General features: G+C 32.6%; 1 protein-coding gene across 2 annotated transcripts in view; it reads left to right on the forward strand.

Annotated features, from left to right (window-relative positions):
• The first annotated feature begins 5,777 nt into the window (after nt 1-5,777).
• Nucleotides 5,778-19,781, forward strand: part of LOC148619292 (ras-GEF domain-containing family member 1B-like) — a 39,475-nt gene continuing 25,471 nt past the window's right edge. The window contains exons 1-4 of one of the 2 annotated variants that reach the window (XM_088579005.1): nt 5,778-6,044; nt 8,925-9,026; nt 10,221-10,258; nt 12,428-12,512. In XM_088579005.1, coding sequence (XP_088435131.1) covers nt 5,943-6,044; nt 8,925-9,026; nt 10,221-10,258; nt 12,428-12,512 — 327 coding nt within the window. In that variant the 5' untranslated portion in view covers nt 5,778-5,942. Of the gene's footprint in view, nt 6,045-8,924; nt 9,027-10,220; nt 10,259-12,427; nt 12,513-15,609; nt 15,679-19,781 lie in introns of those variants that run through there. The other variant, XM_088579007.1, reaches the window with a different exon arrangement.

A 19,781-nucleotide genomic window follows, 5' to 3' on the forward strand; every position in this document is an offset into this window, starting at 1 on the left:
TAAAGATAAATCCACATAACGTAAATATATGTTGACATAACGTATTCATAAAACGACAGAACGTAAAGACAAAACGACATAATGTAAAGAAGTTCCTACATAACGTAAATACAGAATGACCCCATGTAATTATAAAACCAGAAGAAGTAATATAAAATTGACAACACGTAAATAAATGTGTATCTCATCAGACAGTTTGGGCGTTCCATATATTACCATGGCTACTGTATTTTATAAGAATAATAACTAAATTACTTATAAATGACTTGAAACTCAACACACCAATGATTTAAAATTATGCACTTTTTATGACAAAACACTAGAAATTTCAGTGTGGACTGCCTCAAAACAGCTTTATTTCAACAAAATGAGACCAAATTTTCAGAAATGACCTAACTATATCGTACTACCTTCGGGTGTTCTGCACAAAATGACCGTTGGGATTTTTTATCCATGAAGAAACATGGCCGCTGTTACTAAAAATAGAACATAAGGGGTCAGATTGCTGTTTTTTGCAATTAACTCAACAACCGTTGCATTTAGCAAATTTCTGGCATGAGTAAAATTGTTAAGCGTCGTGAGAAGGACCAATGCCGAACTTTTCAGAACCATGCATTGACTAATGTAGGAGTTACGACCCCTGAAACAGTTTTGTTGTTGTTGTTGTTTTTTCACATGTAAAACTTTGAAAATCTTCACTAAAACCATTTAATATCATTGAAGAAAATAAGCATAATAGTTCTTTAGTGTATTGTGCTCGAAATGACTGTTGTAATTTTTATTCGGTGAAAAGATATGGCTGCCTATACTAAAAATGGAACTTAGGGGTCATAAGACAGGTTTTTGAAAAAAATTCAAAAATTGTTGCCTTTAGCAAAATTCAGGTTCAGGTAATGAAAATGCAAAAGCATTTCTTGCATTTGACAATTTGGCTGATATAACTTAACCTGTCTCATTCCTCAAGTTTTTCAAATAAGCAAATGGTTAACCAGGTGAGCGATTCAGACTCTCTTGAGCCTTTAGTTTCTTGTTCGTATAGATGTTTCTTTGTTACAAACGGGCCTGTACTATGTTCCAGTTCCTTGGGCGCTCTGCCCACAGAGCAGTTGGGTTGTGTGCCTCAGGTGGTGGAAAGGGGTACCCCTGGCATGTTAAATGCTGGGGTTGTCAGGCTATAAAACCATACCATAGTGGTGCACCGTGTTGGGAAAGATGCCACGTTCCTCGCACGTTATAAAACCCTACTGTGGTATTCTCCCGGAGTAGGAACCATGGGGCTCCACCACAGGAGGCTAAATTGCCCGATCCTACCCACCTCTCTATTTCCAGTGGCAATCAAAATTTCTCGACCCCATTATCCTTGTGTCTCATCCCATTTTTAGTTCACCTTGCCAAAGGCCAAGTGAGCTTATGCTATCACTTGGCGTCCGTCGTCGTCGTCGTGGACAAATGTTAAAAACTCTTCTCCTCTGAAACTACTGGACTGACAGGTTTTAAACTTGGTATGATTGTTCTTTAGGGTATCCCACACAAATTGACAGTTGGCATTGTTGATTCATGAAAAACATGGCCGCCGTTACTAAAAAATAGAACATAAGGGTCAGATGGCAGTTTTTTTTTTGCAAATAACTCAAAAACCGTTGCCTTTAGCAAATTTCTGTCAGGGTAATATTGTTCAGCATCATGAGACGGACTTATGCCGAAATTTTCAAAACGATTGGTGAACTGATGTAGAAGTTACGGCCCTTGAAACAGTTTTTTTTTGCATTTTTCGCATGTGCAACTTTGAAAATCTTCTCAAAATCCATTGCACAGAATTCATTGAAAGTTGGCATTTATGTTCCTAAGGGTATCCCACGCAAAATGGCCATTGGGATTGTTGATTCATGAAAAAAACAATGCCATCGTTACTAAAAATAGAGGTCAGATGGCAGTTTTTTGCAGATAATTCAAAAACCGTTGCCTTTAGCAAATTTCTGGCAGATGGTAAAATTGTTAAGCATCACGAGACGGACCAATGCCGAAATTTTCAAAACCATTCATTGACTAATGTAGGAGTTACGACCCCTGAAACAGTTTTTTTCACATGTACAACTTTGAAAATCTTCTTCTCTAAAACCATTTAAGATCATTGAATGAAAATAAGCATAATAGTTCTTTAGTGTATTGTGCTTGAAATGACTGTTGTAATTTTTATTCGGTGAATAGATATGGCTGCCTATACTAAAAATGGAACTTAGGGGTCATAAGACAAGTTTTTGAAAAAGAATTGTTGCCTTTAGCAAAATTCTGATTCAGGTAATGAAAATGCTATGAAAAGCATTTCTTGCATTTGACAATTTAGCTGATTTTAACTTAGCCTGTCTTATTCCTCAAGTTTTTCAAAAAAGCAAATGGTTAACTAGGTGAGCGATTCAGGCTCTCTTGAGCCTCTAGTTAATTTCATCATCATTTCATGTTCATTTTATCATCCACTTCATGTTCATCGCCTGAATATAGCTGAAATATTGCTGTTCGGGCGTTAAACCCCAACAAACTAACAAACTGACCAGCATGAAAAGCAAGGCTGTACTTTCCAAGGAATGTTCACATCGAAACTAAATTTTTTCAGTGCATAGCCAACCTTTCGTTTATCACGTAAGCTGCACATGTTCACATGTGTACGACTCAAACCAGAGTTGTTGTGCGTGTTATACAACTTCTTCAACTGAAATCCCTGTCTATTCTGTGCTGAAAGAGCACACTTTACTTATTGTTTTCAACTGATGTTCCGTGACCGAATGTTCTAAAATGACATCAGACACTCTAACAACTAAGGTTTTCTTTTGCATACAATACCATGGAATGGGGTTTTCTTTTGTTTGAAAAGTTGGAAGGCGATTCGTCCATCAAAGACTTCAGATTTACTTTGCAAAGACTTAATTCAATACCCGTTTTCGGTATTTTTCATAAGATATTGTTTTGCATGGCAGCTAAGTGAGTGTGGTTGTTTACGTTCTTGGTGTTGAATCAATTATAGAGCCATCACAAAATGTGGTTGAAAACAAATTTTCCAACTCTTCTTTTCTGATCGATGAAGAAAATTTCATCCTTTAAAAAAGCTATTAATTATATAACAATGTAGAGGTGCCTATATCAACAAAGTCAAATAAAATTATTAAAGTGCAAATAGCTCCGTGTAGACAAAGCCTTAACTCCTATTAGTTCTAAATATGAACGGAGTAATAAACATATAGTTCACATCACTCAGGGCATTATCAAAATAATATTGTCAATTTGTAGAAATTGGTCTAAAAGTTTGTTAAATAGTTGAGTGTAACCATGATATACTGGGGTAATCTTGATTAGTAAAACAAAATGCATTTAAATTTTATTATCTAGATCCTATAACGTTTTACATTTTTCCCAAATTCACAGTCAGATGGAAACTGGTTAGATCAGGTCCGTACGTATTTGCCAAAAGGTAATCGATGATTTTTAATCAGGAATACATTTTGGACCACATATATTATTGTTGGTCATAGAAGTTTCAAACTGTTTAGACACAAAGAAAGTTGTGCATGAGATAAGCTTCTACCTGTGTGGCAAGCCAAAGTAGACAAAAATCAATATTTTGTAATGTTATAAAATATCACACATTTTGTAATATTACAAATTGAATTTATAATATTAGAAAATGAATTTGTAATATTAAAAAATCGTAACTGAATACGACAAATCCATTTTCTAATATCAGAAAATCAATTTCTTATATTAAAAAATCGTTTTTAATGGTAGAAATTAAAATGAATTTTTAATATTAAAGAAGTGTTTTGTGATTTTAGAAATTTAATTTGTAGTATAAGAAAATGAATTTGTAACATTAAAAAAATCATTTTTTAATATTAGAAAACACTTATTTTCTAATATTACAAATTTATTTTCTAATATTACAAAATCATTTTCTAATATTAAAAATTCCTTTTCTTATATTACAAATTCCTGATTTAGTAATATTATAAAATATCACACATTATGTTGAATTTGTAATATTACAAAATCACTTTGTAATATTAGAAAATCACTTTGCAATATTGCAAAATCAGTCACATTACAAAATGATTTTCTAATATTAAAAAATCGTAATTGAATACGACAAATCCATTTTATTGTATTAGAAAATCAATTTCTAATATTAAAAAATAGGTTTTTTTTAATATTAGAAATTCAAATGAATTTTTAATATTAAAAAATGATTTTGTAATATTAAAAAAGTGTTTTGTGATATAAGAAATCTAATTTGTAATATTAGAAAATCATTTTTTAATATTAGAAAATGCTCATTTTTGTTCACTTTGGCTTGCCATATACCTGTCCAATGCCAAAGAAGCTTGAATACCATTTCCATCGGTATCAAGTAATTTTGACCATTACTGTAACTTATGTTAAAAATCAATCGGTGCACAATATTAGTGTCCAAGTAATTCAAATAGCAAATACGTGTTTAAATTCACTGGATGCAGTAGAGGACTGTACTAGAGTATTGATCAAATGAGAGCAAGAAGAGACTCTATACGAGAGGATAAAATGTTGTAGATCGCTGATTCAAATGAATAAATGTTCTTCCAAAGTCAACTATCTAATATTTATGAAAAATATGCTGCTCTCCTTGCAGATAAAGCACCCATTTCCAAGGTCGACTATCTCAAAAGAAACGCCAGAATATATGTTCTTCCAAGGTCAACTTTTTCAAGAGAAAGGTCAAGGTGTTGCTTGAACACCTAGTCTACTACTATTATTTATGAAAAATGTGCTGCTTTCCCTGCAGATAAAGCACCCAATAACATTATGGGGTGTCTTGAAAGATGCACTAATTACTGACCCTCCGGAGAACCTGGTCATCCCCGGGTTTTGATGCGGTTCGTTCTGTTCGTCTCTGTACATGTGTATTTTTATCTTTATCTATTTTTTCCCTGTTTATATAGTCTCGAACATGTTACCTTCTTCAATATCCTCCATTCTCATTAGCATTTCAGTATTTTTATAAGCCAAGGATAAGAACTTTGCTTGTATGAAAGTTAAATTTCACGATCGCCTCTGTTTCCTGGTTTCACGATTTGGCCTTGTTACTTGGGTTTTGATGTCTCTGAATTGTCCTCCTATTTTAATGTTTTGGTATGTTTTTGCCGATACCTATATTGTGAGCACGCTATCACATCTGATTTTATATGACCATTTAAGCTGTATTTGGAAATCAATTTAAGTTGAAGAATTTCCAATTTACGCATGACCACGTATAAAGCATGCTTTCTTTATTTTATCTGGATGAAAACCAAGTAAGAATATGACTCATTCGCTATTCCGAATACCTCAATATAGCAAAAAAAAAAATGAAAAAAAAATACTCTCGCAATTGCAGTTCATTTTTTAAATGGCACTTTTATTGCTGTCTTTTTTTTCTGTCTTTTTTTAAAATACAGCTCTATATTACATAATCTTTTTTCTAATAATTTTAAAAGTGGTTTGCACAAACAGTTTAAGTTATAACTTTATTATTGTATGCCAAGACGTTAGGATAATTACCCTTTGCGTGTCCTGTAGTGTTGAAATAAAAGATTTCCCTGTAGATCATTAGCTTTTTGTTGACTTGTATAATGATAAGTAATACAAAAGGTACACATTAGTTGTTCTGTGGGGAGGAGTTATCATTGTTTTATTGTCATATTCTTGTCATAGTCGTTATTTTTACACAATGTATAAAGAATATAGGTATATTTATTGATGATAACTGCGATGTAAATACTAGAGACGGGTCAAAGGTTAGCAGTGATAATCAGTGTACTACTCGGAGACGAATTTCACACTTTTCTGCATTGAAAATCTCGTTGTTTTTGGATAGAATAAGGAATTTAATGAAATATGGAACATACTTTAATTGTAATGGAACTGCTTAGACATACGTAATGGAATCTTCAGGGTTAAGATCGGTTGATCGTCAGCAATTTGAGAATGAGTTAATAAGAATCAGAGAACCCAGTGCAGACTTATTTGGAGTTCAGTTAGAGGTTAGTAACAACTATGTTAAATAAACAATATAGACATATAATTGAGTAAAATCAGTGTGCACCAGGTGTGCATTTCTCTATGATTCATTCCAATAATTAGTATACCAGGTAAATTGATTAGAAATGTGTATTGACACTTGTATATGTATATTGACTACTATGTCATATTTGATATATTGATGATATCCCTTACTAAATAGATAAAACATACCATTGAACCTCCCTAAAGATATTTAAACCGATTAAAACTTCCCTTTAATTGAATTCTCATTCACTTTTTGAGAAGTAAGAAAAATATCTAAATTTGAAAGGGCAACCTTCCGCTAAGTCAAGTAGGATTATACCCTATATATTTTAAATAGTTCTTAAAATCTCATAAGCGCCGACCATAAATGACCCCGTGAAGTTAAAGTATAAATCGGGCCAAATTCGTAAAACAGAAGTGAAATGTAAAAAAAAAAGTGTATTCGGAGATAAATATAATACTTGTCATTAAGAAGAATCATATCAGCAATAAATACGCGGAGTTGTGATGTTTTTATGTGAAGTATTTTGTAGCGAAATAATCTATTCTTTGGTCGAAATGTCAAGATTTGGACACATGAATAATTATCTTATGGACTATGGTCATCTTAGAAGCCATCTATCAAAGGATGTCGACTTTAGTCGAAAATATATATCAAATCCCCATGGCCCAAATCCCAAGCAACATTCGCATTAAATACAAAGCTTGAATTCGCTTTGAAAGGGATAAATGTGGCAAATTGGGACAGAAACATACAAGATCACCACTGTGAATATCACAACCAGTCATGTAGTTACAAAGATGCAACAAGAAAAACTCATTTAGATGTCAAAGTTGTCTGCAGTTGAATAATGGCATCTAACTGGATTTCCTCTGTCGAAATTGTGTTTTTGGTAAATGATGCATGGAAATCGATTTAACAATGCATAAATAAAAATCTAATTTTCAAGGCGGACCCGCCCCGTGCAGGTCCGGGTGTTAAAAGAATAGGCCTGCAGCAGCGCTAAGCTTGTCGTAAAAGGCGACTATATAGTGCTCAGAAACCTAGCCGCGGTCTAGGCGCTCTGCCCACAGAGTGTGTCCCAGGTGGTGGAATGAGGTACTCCTGGCGTGTTACATGCTGGGGTTGTCAGGCTGTAATACGGAAAACCTGACTGCAAACTATAGTGGTGCACCGTGTTGGGAAAGATGCCACGTTCCTCGCACGTTAAAGAACCCTGCTGTGGTATTCTCCCGGAGTCGGAACCTTTGCGCTCCGCCACAGGAGGCTAAATTGCGCGACCTTACCCATCCCTCCCTTTTATCTTGTGGCAATCAAAATTTATCGACCCTATTATCCTTGTGTCACATCCCTTTTTTTCATTTCATCATCATCATTTCATATTAATTTTATCATTTCTTTCATGTTCATCGCCTGAATATATCTGAAATATTGCCGCTCGGGCGTTAAACCCCAACAATCAATCATTCAAGGCGGATCCAGGATTCAGTGCCAAGCGAAGAAAGGCAAAACAATTTTTGGAGGAAGAATTTGTGAAAAATCAAGATTTCAAGCAAAAAAAAGAGAATTTCATCTAATTTTAGGGGCATGTTTGTACTTGAATCTGTGCCTGTGTTTGTTAAACGTATATATTTTGTTAAACGGTCGGATTTATTCCGGGTCCCATCCGTTTATCATTTATACAGGACAGAGTGCTGTTTAGTGTCAAACCCGATAGTGCTGGATAAATAACGAAGAGTTTTGTTGGTACCAGAAGACATTAGGACTATCACTGCACAAAAACTTGTAGTTTTTTGCATGAACAGGAACTTTATATCCCTTTTCGTGATTGACGTTTGCTTTTAGCTTACTTGTATTTCATTTGTGTAATTTTACAGAGTTTTTAACGAAATTAAAAATAAACCAACCATGTTGATACAGCAAATAACTATTTTACAAGACTGTCACTATCAGGAATGCCCCCAAAGGATTTTGCTTGGATTTTTTTTTTATGACCGGGTAGTCTTCTGCTTCCCTGCAGTGGCACTTGTTCATTGCCAGAAACCCTTTTCCAACCAATCATGCAGAACTTTTTGGGACCTATATTTACAAAAGAACCATAATTTTTAATTGACTGTTTCGTACTTACCATATAACTCCATATGGAAAGAAACAGTCATATTTTTCACAGTTGCCCTTATCAAAGCTGTAGAATGTGTTTTTTTCCAGTGTTGAATCCTATCACCATATTTATAGAAAGTGTCCATACCCTGTAGGATGCAACTATAATGTTGACTTAATACAAAAGTGTGATAATAATAAAAAAGTAGATAAATAAATTGAGGCAAGTATTTATCTTTTCAAGTGCAGTTTTTTTTTTTTGCTTTTGACAATATTAAATTTTACGTTGATATGGTGATCAAACTCATTCTTAACCTTGGCAGATATGTACAGTTCCTCTGGTTGCTCCCTTACTCAGTTTTTTTACATAACTTTCCTTGCTATGTTGATTTCTGTATTCATTTTTAGGTCACATGGCCTATTGTCATCACTTGGTGTCCATTGTCCGTCATAGTTTACAATTTTTCAAAACTCTTCTCCTCTGACACTACTTGACCAATTGGAACTGAAGTTGGTATAAATGTTCCTTGTGGTATCCTGCATAGAACTGATGTGGGGATTTTTGATCTGTCGAAAAGCATGGCAGTTGTTACCAAAAATAGAACACAGGGGTCAGACAGTAGTTTTTTGCATATATCTCCAAATTTGAGGTTTAGCCAAATTCTGACGTATGATTAAAGTGTTCAGCAGAATTCAGAAATTATGATACCAGTTAGGTTTTTGATATGTCTTTTGCGTCCATATTATTTTTCAGGTTACATTCAAGTTGTTGGAGGCTGAGAAGAGAAAATTGTCTGTGCTTCAGAAAGAACTTGGTCAGCTAAATAACAATGATTATGGACACGATATAGCTCAGGTAAGTTTGTCTTTATATTAGGCCTATGACAAGAGCTTCAACTCTAATATGAAAATGGAGAAGGTCTCACTATGAAAGGCAAGGTCTTTTTGTTGCTATGTATAAGGTAAAAAAAATGTGATAAACTGTAGTACAATAGTAGTGTAAGTCAATATTCATGCAGCCACAAATTGTTTAGTTTCATGGGGCAGTAACCCACTAATATGGTAGCACAACTTAACTTTCCTATAATATTTGAAAGAAATACTAAAGTGAAATCATTTTAACACCTAAATACACTCAGTGGCTGGGTAATGGGATCAACCCTTAATAGAAATAGCATAGGCATCAGGTGGACCCTCTTTTCTAATCGGAAGATCTTGACTATGCCTATGATCTGGCTTTATCATCAAATCTTGAAGCACATATGCAGAATAAGACATCAAAACTATGGCACAATGCCAGCAAGGCCTGACTAAATATTATCTTGAATGGAACTGAAGTCATCTCACTGAATGCAAAACATCCACACAGGAAGCGGTTTGATGGGAAAAGCCTAGTGAATGCAAGATCCTTCAAATATCTTGGAAGCATTGTTACATCTGATAGTGGTGCAGAAGATGATATCATGGTAAGAGAAGTGCCTTTATTAACCTTCTAGGTGTCTGAAAGTCCACCAGCATAAGTAGGAACACAAAGACCAGGCTATACAACAGTTGTGACCTATCAATAATGTTCTATGGAGCCGAAAGTTGGAGGATGACCCAGAGAGACATCAGCAAACTCTCTAGTTTTCGTAATGATGCCTAAGAAAGATCTTGAGGATATTCTGGCCTGCGAAAATTACAAACCAAATTTGCACGAGAGAACAAACTGCTCTGACATAGGCACCATACTTAAGAAATATAGATGGAGATGGATTGGGCATGTTTTGAGGACACCAACAGCATCATCAGAGTGCCTCTTAGATGGACTCCAGTAGATGAACAGAATCAGGGTTTTCCAAAGACCACCTGGAGGCAGAAATGAAAGATGTGAGAATGAACTGGAGTGAGAAGGAAAAAAAGCAAAGAATAGATTAGAGTGGAAAAGGCTAGTTCTTTCCCTGTGTGCCTTCGGGTGCAACAAGAAGTAGGTAAGTAGGTAGGATACTCAGTGAAATAATGGGGGAATTTTACCTTTCTTTACAATAACTTCATTATTTTTTTTTTTCAGAAACGAGCTGCTGTTAGCCAAGTGAAGTCTAGTGTCACGTAAGATATATATTATTTATTGTACTGTTATTGGCTACCCTATATGCATTTTCTTGGTATAGTCGTTTTCCATATTTATGGAATGCAAGCCATTTCAGTTAGTTTTTCAAAGGGATGTCACCCACCAACACCCGACAATCTGGTTGGCAGTCTCATTGGGGAAAGGGAAAACTGTAAACATTTTTCTTGGTAACTATTTTCACTTCGCTAGGTACCTGAATGGTTTGAAGTTATTTAAAAGTATCCAAGTACTTACCAGGGCTCTAATAAATTGAGTATTTGAATTTGAAGTCTACTGCTGTCCATTGCTCCAATTGTACAGTAAATCAATCTGTCGGATGACAAATTTGTAGAAAGTTACTCCCCTTTGTTTGAAATCTTAACAAACGAAGCCAAAGTCGGGATATGTAAAAGGACTATTGAATTGCTATAGTATCAGTCCTTCCTTCTGTTCTCTTTTCTATTTATTTTTTTGTGAATTTGTTCAGACCTATAGCTATCAATGGAAGACTTCATGCTATATTATAGTAGTACAAAATAATGGAAACTACACATCATTTAGCTAGCCAAAATCTTGTTTTACTAGACCTGGGGTATTAGCTAGCTGCTTGAAGAAAGCACTATATTTCACTTTAAATGTATATCAAGGATTATTCAAGCTGGAGACAGGAATGGCTAGCTTGTGTTTCCCAAAAATTGTCATAGCCTAAGTTGAAGCAATGCACAAATTGATTTAAATGATACATTTAGTTAGCTAAACATGCATGAATGAACACCCATACTTTTACAAAGTTAATCAAGTTAAGAAATCCTCTTCAAAGAGTTTTGCCTTGTTTTGTTCTGCAGTCACAAAAAATCTCCTGTTAGCCTGTGCCAACAATATTTTTAAAAATTTCTAACTTTGAAAATATAACAAGTATTGCCATGTGAATTGGAGGTAGCACCCTATTGATAAATCAATCTTTGTAAAGCAATGCCATGTAAAATTTACAAGAACACTTGTGAAAATAAGAAAAATATATTTTTTAATACTATATATACATTTTTACATTTATAAAGTGAAAACCATTAGTATCAATTATTTCAATGCATATTTTAGGGGCATACCCAGGATTTCAGGTTAGTGGCAGGCAGAATAGAATTAAAGGCCCTTCTGTAAAGGGGAAGAATTAATAAAAAAAATCAAGATTTCAAGCAAATAAAAGTTTGTTAGCTTGAAATCCTGATTCCCATTTTCAGAGGAAAGGGGATCCGCATCTGTGTTAGGAAAAGTTTAATCTCCTTACAGTTCAAAAGTTCAATACACAGAAAATGTTATTGATTTCACTAATAGCATCAGCTGTCAGAAAGGGTTTGCTTCATTGAATTATAGCCATGTCTTTACAAGGTCAAAGCATTTTTATATGATTAAATCATTTTTGTTATATTGTTGATTGTTTTATGAAGTTAAAAAGTGATTTTTATTAATGTGTTGTGTTCTGAAGACAAAGGTTTTTTTTATAAGTTGATTTATTATATGATATTTTTATTATTAATAATGTGGATGTTTTGCAATGATATATTATGAATTATGAACATATGACTTTTCTCTTTTTGAACAAAAAACCACATGACTGGTTGGATTGACTATTTCAGCTATTACTCACATTTTTCAAGTCTTCTTCTGTTCTACTTAGTACCATCTTATGTATATAATTTAGAATAGATCTTAAGTGTTGAAAGGCTTTTTTTTCTGAGACTCACCACAATATTAATCGTAGGTTTGAATAAAAAATATTGTTTTAAATTAAAGAACATATAAACTTGTAAAACTTGTAAAGCAACAAATGGTACTTACTTTATTGAAGGGACCTTGACCTGTTAGATAATTATCCACTGCTTCTCCACCAAGCAGGAGATAGTGTGAAGATTGGTTAGCTTGTAATCAGAATAATGTGTATGAATGGGGTGGCATGCCTGCCTTCAGGATGTTGCATCTGTGAGCTACACTTTAAAGATCAAGCTCAATCATTCTCATCCTGAAATGTATGAAATGTCAGCCATTGGACTTGAAACCATAATCAATCAATTATTCAATCAGTCAATCAATCAATCATATAATAATAATAAGTATGCTTATATCATGATGTTTAAGTGTCTGTTACCTCATAGAAGTATTATTTTCTACAGGCGATTCCAGTTGAACTATAACAGGTTAGAGCAAGAATACAAGTGTGCAGCTATGGGTGTTATAAGAAGGCAACATAAAAAAGGGGTAAGCTCATATCACTGTTCTTCAGGGTTAACAATGTGTCTTACAAATAAAATAGACTGTGGATACATTATATTGCATTATTCTTGAAAAAATCATTCTGGCTGGTATATGTACAAATATTTTACACAGACTTTACCATTTTAATTTACTAGTCTGAATAATTGGTTTTACAAAGTTTTCCTATTCAATTTTACAGGTTTATACATTGTCTGTCTGTTGACCACACATTGATTCCTCAAATATATCTGTATGGGTGAAATGTTTGTCTATATATTAAAAAAATCTGTTCTTTGTCATTTCTTTTTTTTAGAATTTTGGTTTGTAAGACTAATCACATAAAAGAGGGACATGCATACATAGATCAGAACAGTTTCTTGTACAAAAATACAAATTGCTTGTTCACTTCTTTATCTTTGTGAAGGTTTTCTTAATGTATTTCTTGTTACTTTCTGACTTATCTTTTTTTAACTGTTGATTCGACCAATTTTTTTTTTTTATAATTTCAATGATTACTAGTCATGACTTCTAGTGTTTGTGTAAAAAATCAACTAAATTCTTTGATTTTTTCTCTACATTTAGTAAAACTTAGTAGTGTAAGATTCCATTGATTTAGAAAATTATTGGACTCATGAGTTATCTCTCTTAGATTACTTATACAATTGAACTCAAATTTATTGAAATTAAGTTTAAAAGAATTCATAGCATTTCTTTAGTAGTCCATTTATTTATTTGTTCTCCCATTATTTTCATTCTGGTTTGTTTCCTTGCTATGCAGTACACCTTTTTACCTATATCTATATATTGTTAACCCTTATTAAAGATTTTTCATAGTGATATGGTTCTTTCTTACTGAGTTAAAAAATATTATTGCAGTGTACAGCAAAACCTGTCTAGGCCAAACCTTGAATTAACTGTAAACCTGCCTCAACCAGACAACTTTTAAAGTCCCACTGTGTTATTTTAAATGTATTTTGAACCTGGATAAATTGTACACCTGTCCAAACTGACCGAATTCTACAGTCCAAAAGTGGTTTGGTTTGGAGAGGTTTGACTGTAAATGCATGTCCTTCATTTTCATATGGAACTAGAAAGGTTTCAGTTTTATTTCATCTACCATTGTTTCAGACTACAAAATGTATCTACTTTTCAATGCAAAAATTGTGAACTATCACCTTCTTTAAAAATTACCATTAAATACTTATTGCAATACCATTGGTTTTAAAAAAAAAGACATTAAAAATTTTTAAATCATTTCAAAATTATCTTATTTTTTCTATTAAACTGTTTTAGGAATAGCTTTTAGATCAAGGTTGTTTTTCAATTTTAAAAGTCCTTTGTGAAATAAATCAATCTAGATGATGATGAACAGACATTAATAATGACAACGTCCATCCCCTGGCAAAAGTTTTAATGAGAGAGGACTTAACAAAGTGTAAAATTAATGTTATCCTAGATCATATCTCCACTATAGCCCCTGGGACCTGTGTAACAACAGGCCGTGCTCAGAGTTTTTTTATACTTGGATGGGGTTATAATTATAATTTTTTTACATAAGGCCATCATAAAAAATTCTTATATTCTCATCCAACATTTTGTTAAAATTGGGGCAGGCAGGTGAATTTATTTTATATCAATTTAAGTGAAAATTATTGTCAGTTTGAAAGATATTGAACCTAAATTGGGGAAAAAATCTAAATTAAATTTTTAGGGAAGGTGAAAAAAATTTGGACAGGAGGAGAGGAAAAACAAATATGATTTTTTATTTTGGCCTTATGGAATATTTTTACCTCTGGATTTGATTGATTTGGGGGTAAATTGTATATTTGTCTAATGTTTACTTTATTTAACATATAGTAGCCTGATACTGTTCCACTGTTATGTAGCTCAGGTAAAATAGTTAATAGATGAACAACTGTGTCCCATAGATTTCAGGTCTGATTATTATCTCATAGTTTTATACATGTACTAGTAGATGAATCAAAATCTTATACCATAACTGAAATTTCCTTTGTCTACTGAGCTTTACATGAAATTCACATGAATAGAACACATATTTTATGTGGTTTTTACATGAAATTCATTTCACATGAATATTATTCGAAAATTTTATATGACACATTTGAAGGCTGCCATCACAATGTGTACCACTGTTTATTACTACTTAATATGTCCAACCTAAAAAAAAAATACTGTATTTGAAAAATAAGTTCGGTTTTTTTTTATTGACATTACCTTCTATTATTGTTTCAGTTTTAGTATTTGCTTTATTTTGTCAATATCATTATAATCTTTTTAAATAACACCAAATAGATTTTATATGTTATTCTATTGTTCACTAAGTAAATTTATTGGTAGAATTACAAACAGTTTAATCAATTTTGTTTAGGATTAGAACCATGGGCATACTGTGATATTCTCACTAGTGACATAAAGATAATTAAGTCCAACTGAGCTTGATGGATATTTAATAACCATAATATTTTGTTTGTAAACATTTGTAATTGGGGTCAGTTTTGATCAAGGGGAGTAAAAAATCAACTTAAATTTGATTTAAGTTATAGAAAAATGATAAATATATATATATATGATAGATTTTAATAGGAACTTATTATTGTACAATAATTGTAATAATCAAGATAAATGAAATGTAAATGAAATTTTACATCACTGGTGGATATTAAGTTAAAATTAGAAATAAAAGAAGTCAGAAAATAAGAACTAGATCAGTTAGGTTTATTGGCATTTCTGTTACCTAGTATGTTATTGTATCAATAAATTATATTATCATGTAGCCATAATGTTAATCATATTATCAATTTGTAAGGTACATGTTACCATATTTAACCATTATCCTATAATAGCCAAGCCAACTAGAGAGCAGGAACTCCCTTTAGGCACCCCAGTATATCCCTAACTAATCAGGGATCAATAAAATCCCATGTATCTGGTCTGGCGGACTTTTTAAACTTGACAAGATATAGATCTCTTTGTTTTATGTTTGTGTATACGCTTGTTTAATCGATTGATGATGTTTGTCAGTTTTATATAAAGTGAACAGATTTTAATAAAGTGGATTGTTCATTAAGATAAATTATTGGATTGTGTTTGAAGCATGAGCTCTTCTTTTTCCTCAACTTATAAGAAACTAAGAAGAAGTTTAAGAGGGGTGAGTTTTTAAAGCATCACAATTCATTCTGTTTATATACATATTTTATGTTGGTTTTTTTGGTGTCTTGTTCAAAGCACAGGTTTGTTGAGAACAATATCAATGGCAACTTTTGAGGTCACATTCAATTTTATAACTGTTCAATTGATTAAAGACCAGTCAATGATGTTGTCAATATACATGTATTTTAGAGACCAATTTATTTTTATAATACTCATATAAATATATGGTAAGTACATATGGGAAAAAGGCAAAATTCATTGAGAAAAAGGAAACATGTTTTATTGATATTAATATTTGAGTTATCTCCCCTAATAGTACTGGTATATTCAGGTTTATAGTGGTATGCCATGTCTCCAGGCATAGATGAAAACAATCTTTCTTCTCAAATCAATATAAACATGTACATAGAATGTTTCACAATGTTTTTTAAAGCGTAGGATCTGACGCATATGGATATTAAATATTGCTTTTTTTCAATTAGAAAATATGAACATGTACCAGTACAATACCTACAGAATATGTGATGAACTGAAATAATTTTCAAAAAGCAAAAAAGTGGTATTTTAAAACTCTTTTTAGAATTGATGACCTAAATAAAACTAATTTTTGCTTTTTTGAAAAAATTTTGTTTGTTTTTTTTGGTGTGTAATAGGATGCTAACACTGTGGATATTATTTGATACCCTTTCCCTTCACTGTGAGATTATGATGTCTTTTATTTTCAGTTGTTTGTAAAATGGAGGATTTGTCTTATTTTTCAAAATGAAGAACACCTAGAACTTATGTAGGTGGATCTTAACATGCCTGAGGAACTTTTAACGTTTGTGGAATTTAATTACTTGAGAGTACTTCAAAGTCAAACCCTTCTGTCCAATTACACACCCAATTTATAGAAAATCAAGTAAATAATGGATGGTTTGGACAAAAATAGGTGCCCAGAACCCACACTTTTGTTGTAAAAATTGAAAAACAGGATTTTGTCAATAAAAAACTATTGAAGGGTAAATGTAGATGGTTTTGTGTAAGTTGAGCTGGTTGAAGCTCATAATTAGGGGTGGCTTTTCTAAATGATACAATCTTCAGAATTTGTCAAAATAAATTTCAATTGTTATTCTTGTGACTCCCACTTCTGAGTCAACTTAAACCACAGGTGTTTTACTTTGCCCCAAAAAGCATTTTAAAGTTTACTATAAAAATCTTTGCCCCATTGAATGCTTTTTTTTGTGAGATTGAACTTGTTTTTATACTTCCCCCTCCCCAAACAAAGTTTTGGGAACATTTAGGAATCACCATGTCTGTCCGTCCGTCTGTCTGTCTGCATTACTTGTAAGCACAACTTCTCCTAAACCACTCACAGGATTTTGATGAAATTTAATAGGAAGGTTGGGTATCATATGTAGATGTGCATGAAGGAATATAATTACTGTCTGAGGACTCCAAAGGGAGATGATTCAGATTAAGGGTTTTACATGTTAATACCTCGTAAGTGCAACCAACTCCTGCTAAACTGCTCAAGGGATTTTGATTAAATTGTACAGGAATTTTGAGTATCATATTTAGATGTGCATGAAGGAGTATGGTTACTTTCAGAAGACTCCAAGGAGAGATCATCCAAATTATGGGTTTTACAAGTTAAAATCTCGTTAAGTGTAACTCCTCCTTTATCTCTCAAGAGATTTTGATGAAATTTTATAGAAAAGTTTGATATCATTTGAAGATATGCATTAAGGTATGTGATTAGAGGACCCCAAAGGGAGATAATCCAAATTAAAGGTTTAACATGTTAAAACCTTGTAAGTGCAATCAACTCCTAAACCACTCAATGGATTTTGATGAAATTGTATAGGAATTTTGAGTATCATTTGTAGATGGGTATGAAGGAATATAATAAATGTCGGAGGACTCCAAGGGGAAATAACCTGAATTATGTTTTTTTCATGTTAAAACCTTAGATTATGGGTTTTTTCATGTCAAAACCTTGTAGGTGCAGCTCCTCCTAAACCACTCAAGGGATTTTGATGAAATTTTATAGGAAGTTTTAGTATCATATACAGATGTGCATCATGGAATATGATTACTGTCAGAGGACTTCAAAGGGAGAAAACCTTGTAATTAAACTCCTTCTATATACTGTTCAAGGGATTTTGATGAAATATTATAAGAAGGTTGGGTACCATATGTAGATATGCATGAAGGAATATAATTACTGTTGGGTGATGCCAAAAGAAAAAACCATCATGGTTTTTTATTTAAGTTCATTTGAAGCAGGGGTGTATTCTCTTTGTGAACTTGCTCACAGTATTTCTAGTTTACTTTGTCCAATGTGAACCATACACCTTTGGCACTGTTTAGGTGCAAATTTTAACATCTTTATAAAGAAAAGGTAAATCAGAAATCCTAGCATGACTTTGACATGTTTTATAATTCATCACTGAGCTGTTTATTGTCCTTCACATGATGATATGAAGAGTTACTAGTATGAATACAAGTATGGTCATTCATCTTCTGCGTGATCAGTGTCAAGTTTGAGGAAATTTTTAAAAATAAGTATCACACATTATTACAAGTCATGTCTTTCATTCAGAACAACAAGTAATTGTACATGCAGCAATATTTTATGTTGTCTGCCTGTCTGTCTGTTTTGAAAAAATTTGTCTCTAGTTGATAATTTGAGATTTTTGTATCTTTATATTATATACATGTAATTATAGTGCATGATTGATTACTCTCTTTTTGCTAGAATTTTGGTTCCCTTGATTACTCTTTGACATTTAGAAAATGCTCATGTAATTTGTTATTGATTTAAGGGTCTGTGAAGTTGCTCTTTTTTTCTTTGTGTACAGTTTGTTTGACATTTGTTTAGTAGAGATCAGTAAACAGTGGCAGATCTAGAAATTAGGAGACATCTACTTGCCTAAGATTGGGTTTGCCATCAGTGTTTTGAAGTTTTTTCTATATAAACAAACTTTCCGTGCATCAGGAAGGACCACAACCCCTCCCTCCCTCATCCATCTATGGTTAAATGGGAGATTCAAGGCTGTATGTCACTAGATATTGCAAGGTACCAGTACATTTAAGAACTCTGTATTTCCAGGCCTGAGCTAACATACATGTACTAGTATTGATAATATAAGATGCATTGTAATGATAATGATAAAACACCTGTTAAGTTGAAGATATTCTTGTCAAACTGTGATTTTATCCACCTTAGATATGAATAGTTTCCAGGATAAAATCTCTGATAACAACACCTGAAGACAATATATCATGGCATGCTTTGATAAAGACATGTGTATTGTAGAGAAAAAGTATGATAGAAAACATGTAGGTCATTCATGTTAAGTGTAAAGTATTGTATATATGTTATATATCAGATTTGTAAAATGTATCCCATCAAGGAGCGACTATGATGTATGGCCAGATTAAAACCATATGGAAAGATGCTTGAATATCTTAACGTATTAGGTTTTTCATGAAAACATTATTTGCTGTGCATTACTTATCATCTAAAGTTATTATGAAATTGGTTACTTAAAAATTGAAACAATCATCACAGATAATAGAGATTGTAACTATTTTAACAACTATTCTTGTCCTAAACACCCTCCTCAAGATATGAATACATTGTATAAAATCAGGGTTACTGTTCAAATTTTGCTTACAAATTTATCATGTTCTTATTTCTCACCTCTTTTGGATATTACTTGTACTTGTTATGATAAGCTGCTTATATACATGTACAATTATAATATTTGTTTCTGTATCAGTATGATATCTAGTACAATATAATTTTATTTGTTGATGTATTGTATGTGTGGTACTGTTTGTCTACCTTAATGTCTGAAGACATACTTTTACTTATTATAATCTCTGTTTATTTACTATGAGGATCTGAGGGTTTGTATCTCATATTTGTGTATATTTACATTTAAATTGTTTTTCTTTAGTTATACATATACACAAAGTATATCATAGTCAGTTTATAGAGCTTTTAATCTTTTTTTTCCATATTTACTGTGGTATTTAGTGATTTTCAATAGAATTTTTGGCAGCGGCATAAAATCTTCCTATCAGTAGTAAGTTTATTTACTAAGCTATCAG

This window comes from Perna viridis, chromosome 4 (assembly GCF_037379345.1).
Source record: "Perna viridis isolate PV_CMFRI_1.1 ecotype Kerala chromosome 4, ASM3737934v1, whole genome shotgun sequence".
In the NCBI taxonomy this organism is placed as follows: Eukaryota; Metazoa; Mollusca; class Bivalvia; order Mytilida; family Mytilidae; genus Perna; species Perna viridis.